The sequence below is a fragment of the Seriola lalandi genome, unplaced genomic scaffold (genome assembly GCF_002814215.2).
Source record: "Seriola lalandi dorsalis isolate HSWRI2012SDOR001 ecotype SW California unplaced genomic scaffold, Sedor1 jcf7180002054995, whole genome shotgun sequence".
Lineage (NCBI taxonomy): Eukaryota > Metazoa > Chordata > Actinopteri > Carangiformes > Carangidae > Seriola > Seriola lalandi.
Genome location: NW_019525544.1, coordinates 165189 through 177196, shown reverse-complemented (window position 1 = coordinate 177196; position 12008 = coordinate 165189). Strand labels below are relative to the sequence as shown.

General features: G+C 40.1%; 2 protein-coding genes across 4 annotated transcripts in view; one reads left to right on the top strand and one right to left on the bottom strand.

Annotated features, from left to right (window-relative positions):
• Positions 1–91: 91 nt before the first annotated feature.
• On the bottom strand, positions 92–10239 carry nf2b (NF2, moesin-ezrin-radixin like (MERLIN) tumor suppressor b). Its single transcript, XM_023397077.2, has 17 exons — positions 9942–10239; positions 9545–9660; positions 9173–9298; positions 8530–8652; positions 8251–8334; positions 7541–7609; positions 7291–7373; positions 7095–7170; positions 6835–6972; positions 6592–6666; positions 6387–6500; positions 6142–6264; positions 5694–5911; positions 4290–4392; positions 2924–3054; positions 2665–2833; positions 92–1892 (listed from the first exon to the last, which is right to left on the bottom strand). Exons 2-17 carry the CDS (start codon positions 9632–9634, stop codon positions 1845–1847), a joined length of 1770 nt encoding a protein of 589 aa, XP_023252845.1. The 5' UTR covers positions 9635–9660; positions 9942–10239; the 3' UTR covers positions 92–1844.
• A 120-nt stretch (positions 10240–10359) lies between these two features.
• mettl27 (methyltransferase like 27) overlaps positions 10360–12008 on the top strand; it is a 15096-nt gene continuing 13447 nt past the window's right edge. For 2 of the 3 annotated variants that reach the window (XM_087171394.1, XM_023397090.2), the window contains exons 1-3: positions 10360–10704; positions 11232–11359; positions 11720–11848. In XM_087171394.1, coding sequence (XP_087027520.1) covers positions 11237–11359; positions 11720–11848 — 252 coding nt within the window. In that variant the 5' untranslated portion in view covers positions 10360–10704; positions 11232–11236. Of the gene's footprint in view, positions 10709–11231; positions 11360–11719; positions 11849–12008 lie in introns of all 3 variants that reach the window. The other variant, XM_023397089.2, reaches the window with a different exon arrangement.

Sequence of the window (12008 nt, the reverse complement as noted above, 5' to 3'; positions counted from 1 at the left end):
CATTGGCCTTGAATTTGGCAGAAAAATCCCATTATAGAAAATGAAAACAAACAGCAAAGTTCCCCACAATGACAGACATCAAGAGAAAGTGTGTGGTGATGTTATTTATGGATTTATAGCACAAATAAATAAGATTAAAGATGCAAACTAAAGCACTTAAGCAATGCGTTGATGAAAAAAGAACATTTTCACTTGGACATCTGACACAATACTATTTACTCAATGCCAAAGTAAACCTTACTCATTGATAACCCAGTCATGAAGGCAATAATGAACCAATCAATTATCGCTATTCAGTTCATAATGAAGTCAGTACGATCCAAATAAACAAACAAGCAGATTCTCTGGCTGTACATTTGGCATCCAGCCTCTCCCTTTTTGACAATGTAATGAGTGTAGTTGAGTAAAAGTTCACTCACATGACCCAGTGCATCTACTGCAGGTGAACATATTTATCATGTGCACCACTGTTAGACTAATCCAAGTTAAATGAAAAACAGCCTGTTCAAAAAAGGTAAACATGAATGGATACCATACTGTATATCTCAGGGGAAAAACAGTGATTGTCTCCAACACTAACCCTGAGAAAAGAAAAAAAAAAAAAAGAAAATAAGAAAGCCATCAATTTGCTATTCTGTAAATCAGTCAGGGTGTGAACTCAACCCCAAACTTAAAGAAACCCCTAATGCTAAGACACATGAGCACAATGATATCAAGTAAAACCTTAGTAACTCAAATCATAATAGTAAAAAATAAAGTTCAAGGCACATCAACAGTCTAGAGTACAAAATATAAAATCTTGAAATGGCAGAGCTCAAGCTTGTAATTGTATACTATATTTATGTTAACTACCATGATGACGCACTAGAAAACTATAAAAGGCAACTGTGTGTTGTTATCAGTAAAGGCAGTTTATGAACTTCGTAACAGAAACAGCAAGAAAATACTTTTTTTTTTTTTTAAAGACCAGAAAAAAGCTCCAACACTGAATCTGACATTTATCTGGAGTGTCGCCTCTTGACAAGGTTCCTGCACACACCTGCTCTCAGACCTGGACTTTACCTTGAGTTGCAATGACTACTTTTATAAATTACTTTTATAACCAAGATCACAATGCTAATTTCACATTACATATCACTGATTAAGAGTGATCTTTAGCGTATATTTAGTACTCATAGCTACATTCAACAACAGCCTGCTAAACGTATAATCAGACATTTGGGCATTCGGGTTTGAGAAACACTTTGCTGGTTTGAAAGAAAATGGCCAAAATCTTCTATGTTTACAAAATCAGGATATTTAGCTTTTTAAAAATGTCCTCGGCCTGAGAAGGATAATTTACTTAATTATATCTTATGCAGGAACTTTGCCTAAAGCCGGTTTCTGAAAAAAAAAAAAACAAACACATTAACTTAATCCCTGCCTCAAAATGTTGTTAAGGCATTTATGTATAACTTGTCATTAAGGCTTGATTCTAAGCATCCCCTAAACCACACAAAAAACATCATCAAATAAAACCTCAGTCTACATCCATCCTGAGCACCATATCCTGAATCAGTGTTAGATATATGGCACACATGAATGTGTTCATTACATATGAAAGAAATATGGAAGGTGCTGTAGTGTGTCAGGTGGTACAAGCTAGTGTGGCAGCCTCTGCAGGAAGCCAAACTAGCGGCTGTTAGTTGTTGAGGATAGATTCAAAGTCTTTCCAAAGCACATAATCATGATGTAGGTGTGTGTCTGTTTGTTAGTTTCAGCCTGGTAAAAGTTAACCAAACGTGTCGAGAAAATACTGCATGACAACAGCTGCTGCCCTCCTTCCTCATCTTGCAGGACTAGCATCACACTTCTTCAAAGAAGGCCATCTGAGACATGTACGCAGAGTTTCGCTGCAAAACAAGACAAGTGTGAGCAGTTTGAGAGAGAGAGAGGCACAGGTGGCCGAAATCAGTGCAAAGAAATGTGCATTCATGGTGTGCTTAGAAAATTCAAAGACAAGAAATATGTATGCAGTTACATAACTATGTACCACTACTGATGCAGTTAGCATCTTCCATTACAACTGTGCTTCATATCTTTAAACTTTTGTCTTTATTTACAGGCCTACTGCACAGTCACTGCATCACTTTGCTAGGCTCACTATATACTGTCATTTTAGCCTACTCACAAATCCCATCATTTGGCAAGCATGAGGTGATTTGAAATTGCATGGGGTTTGTTACCCTTTATGTGCTAAAAGTTTTCAACACAAAGCAGTTAACTGTATATTAAAGTAAAGAGGAGCAGGATTTTTGTGCTCCAGTTATACAAGAACCGTTATGACAGGATTATTATTATGACAGGATATTCAACACCTTAGCGCTGTCAAAAATGTGCTGATAAAAAAAAAGAACTTTTTAAAATTTTTTTATTTCCATTTGAGAGGAATATTTTTAGCACTACAGTTCCCATTATGCTTTGGATAATCCAAATAGGAAGTCCAATGTTGCCAAGCAGTCAGCGATTCAACTGTGGTCTGTGCGTGAACCCATTATATGAAGCGGTACACGGAGGGAAAACTCTGAAAGCAGTATTGTTGGCTATAAGCTATAAGCTGACAGGTCATCAATTATAAATACAATTAGACATAAAGAGATGATCGGGTGATGTGATCATACGTACGTTGCTGTGAGGTATGTAGACAGGCTCCTGAACGTATCCCCTGGCCTCACCGTGGAGGCCGTAGAGGCCGGCCTGTTGCTGCTGCTCCTCAAGCTTCAGGGACTCGATCTCTGACTTAAGCTCCTTCAGCTGATCCTGCAGATGTTTACTCTTCTCCATGTACTCAAGCCTGTATCAATGCATGGCAAGATATCATAAGGATGTAGAGCAAAGCTGTCATTCAAAAGTGTTGTTGCAGGGGATTTAAACTCCAGCTCACCTCTCTCTCTCAATCTCCATAGACAGCCTTTTCATGTCTGAGTCCTTGAAGTCTAGGCGCGTAGATGCTGATTCATAGCCTAAGTCGGCTGCTTCAGGAGGAGCGGGTGGAGTAGAGTAAGCTGCTATGAGCTGGAAGACAGTTAAATAAGTAGATACACTCATAAAGGTAAAGCACATAACACTACCACATTACTATTTGTTGACACACAACAGCAATATGAAGTTTAACTTGATGCGCATAAACTGCGAGTAAATGTTCCAGTCATTTTTGACAGCTCTTACTCTCAGTGATGACACAAAGTGAAAGCAAACTATTCCTGTCTTTATAAATCCACACCAAAATTAAAGACTTAAAAACATTTGTTATTCTCTTGTTCGGTGTAGTTGTAGTTCTCTGGCCAAACATTTCCTGTGGGGAAATGTTTTTCCTTCCTTTTCAAAAACATAACAGTTAGTGTGCTACAACCTGTTTGCTGCAAAGGGTACATACAAGGATAGATACAACAACATCCAACACGCATCTACGTAAAGCTGGTTTTATCCCAGTCTCGTAAAACCCACCACTTCTCTGGCAGTTAAAGAGATTGTGTGAACTGACAGACCAGATGGTTTGTTACACAGAACCATCTGGGCAGGCTCCGTTGGAAATTGTTTGGAAAAGGGCAGGCGTTTAAAAAAAAAAAAAAAAAACTTGGCACGTGATTGGATGAACCATCTGTCTATCACTGTCAATCAGGGGCTAACTTCAACCAATCACATTCTGCATCCTTACAATTTTGCCCCAGCGGAGCCAGTTGGTAAATCAAACACTTGCTGAAGCCGGTCGGGAGAACGAGCGAAAACATCTTTTCAATCGGGAAAAGCCTTCAGTGCCATTCTTTGCTCTTTTTTCTATTACGAAATAATGTCCAGTTCTGAGATGATTGATGGTATAGTGTCATCTACGGTAACACCTTTAGACCTGCCACTGTTGTTAATGAACAGTCACAAACACGCCCATAGCTCAGGCCGCTGATTGGTCTGAACCGCTGTGGTTCGGCCATAAATGAAAAGATGATAAGACATTCTGGGAAAAATATGAAATCAATAACTGCAAGAGAAATAAATGATGCAGTTTGTGGAACAACAACAATAATCCTCTTTAAAAATAATAACTCTTGAAAGGCACTGAACATCACAGTGCAGTGCATTTTAAGTACCCAAGCTCATAAGTGACCTTTAAACACAGCAGGTTATCAGATGGCTTTGTATTTCACAGATATTCAATAATAACTTTCTGAGCAAAAAGAAGCTGCATCCATCCACAAAAAGGCACAACAAAGGCATCACAAAGAGCACACCAGCAGTATCATTGATCACCGTACAGGGTATGTTGTTTTGGTGATCTCCAGCAGCTTCTGTTTGGCTCTCCGCTCAGCGTCCTTTGCCTCCGTCAGGTCCTGTTTCAGGTGATCAGCCTCCTTCAACCTGGAACCACAGGTTTGGTTAAGTCAAGGCTTCTGGAAGACAGTAGTCGTGTTATTAATGTACGATTAGTAGTTGGGTTTTGACCTACACCTTGTAGGGCAACTGTGACATGGAGCTACAACAGAGAGGAGAGTCCTATTATTGCTACATTCTGGAAACACATTAACTATGGCAATAGTGAAAGATGCCAAACTAACCCTTGTTTCACTAAGATGTGGAAATGAAAGTTAATTGTGAATGAAACACATTCTATGTCTGTCTGACATTTTTGGGAGGTGTTCTCTTTGATTCAAAGGGGAAGCACTGTAACCTGCTCCTCATCGTTCCATGTGTGTAACAGTGTGAGGCTACATTAGTCGCTACTAGCATAGCACACGTTATGCTCTCAACAACGTTGCATTGTGGGTAATGACAGTGCCAGGTTTTGACAAGGAAGAACAATGTGTGGAATAAAAAAAGACCAATTTTGATCCTTTTGGACTTGATCGTGAGACTTTCAACGTTACAGGAGAACAGTCAACGCACTTACATGAACTTAAGTAACGAGGTTATACAGAGAAACGAGGTTACTTGGGTAATCAGGGAATGTGTTTAAGGGCATTGGAGTAACCTAGTTACTGTAAATCTGCTTATACATGCAGCAGGTCAGTCATCTGATTTCTCCCCTGCCACTGACTGTGGTAGTGACAGCAGACAGTGACTGTCTCTCTCCTGAGGTGCTGACTTTTTTTTTTTTTTTTTGCAGCGTGCGTGTCTGAGCTGAAGCTGCATGGTGCAGTGAGAAGACAGGCAGACAGAGCAGAGCTTTCCCTCACAACGTGAATGCGTCTGAATTTGACAAGTCATCAAATTTTCAGCATGGAGACCAATTTTATTTAGAGCTCTAGAGGCTACTTTGTGTTCGTTTCAGTTTCAGTCGAACTTATTTTCAATACAAAAACACATTGCTCTTCATCCAGCCATTCCACTGTTACTTTCCCTGTCTGCAGTCTTTTGTCATGCACATGTGTACCTAGACAAAGCAGATTAGAAACCTGGTTATCTGTGTTCTCCTGGTGAAATCCACCTGGGGGACTCGGGCTTCTGATTACAAAAACCAGGTTCTCATTTACAAGTCTTTTAAGAGATCAAAGAGTATTCTTTTTATACCTATATCTGATTTACCCCTGGACATGGCTGATTATGGTTGAACCCCTGCAGTGATCAACTGTATTTCATGTATTCATTGCAGCATAAGTGGATGATGTAATTTAATTGAGGAAAAATCAAGAGAAAAATATAAAAATTAGCTGATTCCATACCTCCTCTCAGACTGCTCCACCAGCTTCACAGCCAGCTGCTCTGCCTCCCTCATCTTCTGCTCCATCAGCCTTTTCTCCTCCTTGGTCTTCATGGCGGTGACCTCTAACCTCTGTCTCTCCTGCTCAGCCTCTGCAGCCTTGTGGGCCAGAAGCTTGGCCTCCTCCTCAGCAATCTGGGCCTTCTCTGCCAGAAGGTCCGCTGTCTCCTCAGATCGCAGCTGGAGAAAATGCATTGCATTTTTACAAACTAGTATAAGATAAATGGTGGAACAGTTAAGGGATTAGCATGATGGTGGAATCTGGCTCTATAACGCAGACAACAGAATTTTAGTAGCGCAATGTTTTCTTGGGCCAATTTCTAGCACCATTTCTGTCATGAAATTAACGACAGAAATGTAAAGCTTGCTGTCAAAGCATGTTCACACAAAAAGGAAGATGAAGCTCTCACCAGTGCCTCGTTGGCCAGTCGCGCCTCGTCCTGCAGCTGGAAAAGTCTCCGTTCCATCTCTTCTTTTGCTCGTTCTGCTTCCTCCCTCATCTGTTTTTCCCGTGCCAGGATTTGGCGCTCCATCTAGACCGAGGCCAAGAAACCCAATTAGAGTAAAAGTTTTGCAGTTTCCAAATGTATGCATAGAGCACATCCCATCGAATCTGTTATTCGCATTGCTGCAGCGGAGTTGAGAGAGCACTGACCTTCTTGCGGGCCTTCTCCTCTTTAGCTTGAGCCTTCATCTGCTGCACTTCGATGGAGTCCACCTTCCTCCTCCTCATGAATAGATCATGGTTACCGATGCACAACTGCAGGATCTAGACACAAACCAGCAATACCTTACTTCATATAACTTTCATTTAATTTTGTTATAATTGAACATTTACAAGGACAAACAGGTGAACCAACCAGTTTGTTGACACGCAGCTGGGATGAGTAGAACTTGAAAACATCTTTCTTCTTGTCCAGGGGTTTGATTGTGAACTGCAACATGGGAAAGTTAAACATTTCAGTTCCTCTGATCTGGTCATACAATTTGCTCAGCACTGTTTCGACACACAGTGCAGCTCTGACGGATTTACAACAGAGAGAAACATAAAATGCAGACCGTAAACTGTCTGTGGAAAGAGACTGAGTCCATTACTAATTTACCTCCTTTTCACTGTAAGAGATATTACGGATGTCGCTCCAAGGGAAGGACTTGTTCGGGTTGAGTTTGCTGTTGGGGCTGTAAATGTGAAGACCTTGAGCATCCACTCCCAGTAACAGGTCTGTGTCCCTCTTATTTTGCTGTCAATGTGATGTGAAAAACAAACGTAAACCAACGGGAGAGTCATTTTTTAGGTTGTATTTTTCATGATATCATGCAAAATGTACCTAAAGAACATCAAAACACAGTAATTCACACTCACAGTGATGGCAAAGTAGCTGACACCGTACATCTCAAGGTCCTGAGCAATCTTTAGGTATTCCATCTCAGCCTCATCCCTGTACAGACAATGTAAAATATAAAGAAGAGAAGGCAAATCAACCCATGATACTTCAGCTACAGAATCTAGGACTACACCTTTTGTAAGGGTGATAATTTCTCCGCTGGGTCAGTCCTACCTGGCGATGCCTCTGTGCTCTGCATACCAAGCTGTGATCTTCTCCTCCCACATGTCAGCTGTCATTTGATATTGCATCAGAACCTTGGATGCACACACAGGATCATAATATATACAAATATGCACACAGGCACACAAACATTGTCTAAATGCTGCAACATTAAAGCCCACAAAACAGACACTACAAGTGGATAACCTGCTAGAACTCGCTTTTTGTAAATGGTCGAATGTGTGTAGTACTGGATACTTACTCGTTTTGGCAGAAGCTCATCTTGTGCCAAGAAGCCTGGTTTGTGAAAGTTTGGGTCATAGTCCCCATACTGTGATTGAGATGAGTGACAGAGAGAAGAAAAGGAGAGAAAAAAAGAACGAAATTTGGGTGTTAATGTTGAGCATTAGCAAAACTTAAAAGCATTTGCAGTCTGATTGAACACACAATATTTTTTTTGCACCATCATTTACATCCAAGCAAAATATTGTGACCACTCAAAGATGAAGCAAATAATATAGATTATCTCATTAAGACGTCTAGGTCTGAGATATATTAGATGATTGAACTGACTATAGTGTGTTGAGTGAGCCTAGAAGAAGCCTGATCCATGGCTGCTCCACCTCACAACTTACAGGATTTAAAGAATCTGCTGCAAATGTCTTGGTTCCAGATACCAAGGGGAACCTTCAGAGGTCCTGTAGAGTCCGTGGATCAGAGCTGTTCAAGCAGCACGCAGACAACCAACGGCATGTAAAACAGGAGTTATCATAATGTTTTGGCTGATCAGTGATCTGCTCTGTGTGTAAGTTTATCCTGTGTCCACTCCTGAGAGCAAAACTCAGTACACAACAGAGAGAATTATTCCTGTATTTGTTGGTCTCAGGAGTGAACTTAAATGGACTTAATGTTTGGAGATACAGGCAGGACAAGTATCCTGCAGGTGCAGTAAAGGACCATTACCCCTCTTACCTTTGCTTGGACAGCATATGATGCCAGCAGAACAGATGCTTCAGGGGAGCAGAATATCTCTTCATCTAATATCTGTTTTTTCACCTAAACAAGAGTTTGAAGACATGTATGAAAATGTATTGACCCAAGTAAAAATGATTCATTCAGCTCTCTAAAACATGGAGATGAATTCTATCACCTATGTGCACAAAATAATACCATCACCAAAATCTCCAAGTGTTTGTACAAATAAGATCAGACCGAAGGTTATTTCACAAGAAATGTTATCGGCTAGGTTACCTGTAAGAAGAAGAGGTGCTGAGTAATTTCTTGGACCAGTTCCTCTTCTACTTTTTCTGGGAAGAATTTAGCCAGGAAATGAAACGTTATGGGAGAGTCCTTGGGAACCTCCTGGTCCAAGACCTTGGTGAAGAAATAAACAACAGAAAAAAGGACGTCAAAAGTGCACAATAATGTGTTCAATAGACTACACAATTTACACAATCAATTGATTATTCAAGTAATTTATCAAGCAAAATTGAAAAACATTAGCTCTTTCCAGCCTCTTAGATGTGAGAATTTGCCGTTTTATATCATTGTGAACTGAAAATCTTTTGGTATGGACTGTCTGTCAGACAAAACAAGCAATCTTACAATGCAAGCTTGGACTCTGGGAAATTGTGATGGGCCTTTTCTGCTATGTTCTGACATTGTTTAATTACAAAAATAATCCAGGGATTAACTGACTATGAATAATAATTGCTAGATGCAGCTCTATAATCCAGATTTACCTCACCTTTCAAATTTTGGGTAACGCATACAAATCATCTGCATTGTGCAAAAATGTTTTCACCACATGGTGTCTGAAATAACTTTCAAGTCATGCATTGTTTTGAATCCTCATTAGCCAGTTTGACCTCCACAAATTCACGCATCTACTCACCCGTTTCTCTGGTTTCAGCCAGGCGTAAGTGTCCTTTACTGTGTACCTGAGTCCAAAGAACCAGGTCTCCCTCAAACCAACAGTGCGACACACCAGGTCAAACAAGTCTTTTCCTTTCCACTTCACCTGAGAAAAGCAGTGGGCGACAAAGAGATCAGTCATATTTTATGTGCAGGAGATTTCAGGCTATTATTTAGTTTGCTGGTCCATGAATCAGAGATAGTTAATAAATGTGAGCCAATAAATGGTTATACGTGCAAATGCAAACATACATATGGCTATACATTGACCTGGACAAGGAAATGATCATCCATATTCTTCTATAAGAGATAGATCCTTCCAGGCTCAAAGTTTGCCTAAATAAATCCATACCTCACAGCTGAACTCCATTTCAGCATCCATGGTGATAACTTTGACTTTAAAAGTCTTCGGCTGTTTCTTCTTTAATCCTAGGATGGACATTTTGAGGGTGTTTCTTTCACAGAAACCTGTGGAAAGACAACAGAACTGCTTTCAGGATAAAACATGGCATTTTAAAATGATAAGATGGATGCACCTAGTAACTTAAGCGACACATTTGAATGAGATTTACAATTGTAAACATTTGGACAGACTCATGCCACAGTTCTGGCAGTTAAATGTTATTGGATCTTGGAAATCACCCTTCAGGCGACACGAATGTAATGTCTCCAGCGGTTTCACAGAGGAAATATCGGTCACTTCTTTGTTTAACACTGCGTGTATTTGAAATGTAGATGAGGCTCATTACCAGGGAGTAAATTTAGAAACTTCTGCCGTCCAACAAGGCTCAGGAGAGGCTGGGCTTTTTGTTGGGGGGGACACCAATGCTAAGCTAACTCCTATTGACTAAACAGCGTTAGCTTCTCAGCTATGCCACGAAAACGGACCAAAACAAGTTGTAGAAAGAGCGGAACTTTTGATTCTCCATGATGAAATTCACCGAACAACCGGGCTTCGTAGCTATTAAAGTTTTTATAGGTATAGAAACTGTTTAGCTAACGGTATCCGCGGCTACGTGTTTTAGCTAGTTAGCTTGCTGTTAAAAAGTCAGAACGACTTTCCAGGAGATTTTTGTTTTGACTCCCACTCTACAGGTGGGAACATGAATAGCAGCTTGGGATACAGCTGCTGCGCATGCGCATGAATTTGGAAGCCAGGAAGTATTGCGTTTAACACTGTGCAAAGGCGTTTGAGGCAGATAGTGTGGTGAACGTGCACGCCGGAAGCAGGGACGGTTTGACTGTCTGTTATGAACAGTACACGAGGGTAGAAAAAGGACAGCAAAGAAGAAGAAGGAAAAAGCATAAATGTGTCATGGACATCCGTGTCCCTGACAGTCTGCACTGAGGAAATAACACACCACGAAACCACATACTCCTACAGCTTCCTGACTGCAGTGTCTGCAGCAAGTCTTTAATATTGTTCCACTGTATTTGTGAGCGACTTGGCGAACCTACTTGATATATAGGTTTGTGAAGAAATTGGCAGAGAAAACAACCACCGAGGCTACTGTAGGTAATTCTGTCACCACTATGTATAAATCAGTTTCTTTGAACTCGTGTAAATGTTAAGCAGTTGTAGCAGCAGGCAGAATACTTTTATAAACACAGGACAGGTCTATCTGTAGTCACTTTGTGTGAAGTTGCACTTGTTTTATATATATAGTCTTTGCATCTCTGTGTGGCCGTTTACGTCTCTTTGTTGTCGTTTGATTGACTTTCCAACAAGCAATATTAACAGTAACTTCATAAAGAGGCTCTGGTTTAGGGGCTCACTGACCCATTATGGCTCTGAGCCTGTGCGCACTAGGTCTGTTCAGTTATCTGTCTCCATCCATGGCTACACATGACATCACAAAACAAATCACTGTGAGGTCAAATCAAAACTAAAAAGTAAGGTGATCAGGGTGATAGAAGATGAAGAGTCACTGAGCTGTAATCTGTCATTTTCATTCACACAATCTGTAATGAATGTTCTGTCATCTGTCATTAATGTTATCACCTTACTCCATTGCCTCTGTTTCTTCTTCTTTGAACAGGCTTGATGATGTCAGCTGCCACTAACACATTTGAAAGTGTGAAAGCAGTTATCTTATCAGCGCATAAGAGCACTACATCAACGGACAAGGTCAACTTCTACAACTCCTGGGCAGAGAATTATGATCAGGTGAGATAACTGAAGCAACACTTTATATCAGCAAACACATTGGAAGTATTTTTGATTTAGATTTTGTAGTTCTGTTTAGTCAATATGTAGAACAGATACTTTAATAATACGATTAAATCAACCCTGTCTGGCTGAAAAACAATGTTAAGAGAAAGAATGCTGTCCAAAATATATATATTATGATGTAGCTCTGTATCTGTGTGTTTTAATAAAATGAAAAATGTCTTCTGTTTTCTGATAGTAAGATCAGTTATAAATATATATGTTAATAATTGATAAATATGTTCAGATACGTGTTCATGTTTACCTTCATTTTATGTACTAAAAGCCACAGTTCTTTCTTAAAACTTGTTTGAATAGGATGTCACTGTTTTGGACTACCGTGCACCAAGTCTTGCAGCGAACAGCATCTCCTCCCATTTCAGTGGTTCCCGGGAAGCAGCTGTTGTGTTGGATGTGGCCTGTGGTACAGGACTGGTGGCCAAACAGGTAAACTCTTGACTCTTTGACACTGGAAATATATGATTTAATATTTGAAAAGCCTTTTTTTTTTTTTTTTTTTTTTTTTTTAATGCCTCTGTGTCTTTTCATAGTGACAAGAATAAAAATATTATTTTCTGTAAAGTATGACTTCTGTGTTGACATCTGG

Coding starts and splice junctions, on each gene's coding strand:
- nf2b (XM_023397077.2), bottom strand. CDS start 9,634: ATGTCCATCCTAGGATTAAAGAAGAAACAGCCGAAGACTTTTAAAGTC. Junction 7,374..7,540: donor ATGAGCTTCTGCCAAAACGA/GTAAGTATCCAG, acceptor TGTGCATCCAAG/GTTCTGATGCAATATCAAAT. Junction 7,171..7,290: donor GAGCACAGAGGCATCGCCAG/GTAGGACTGACC, acceptor TTGTCTGTACAG/GGATGAGGCTGAGATGGAAT.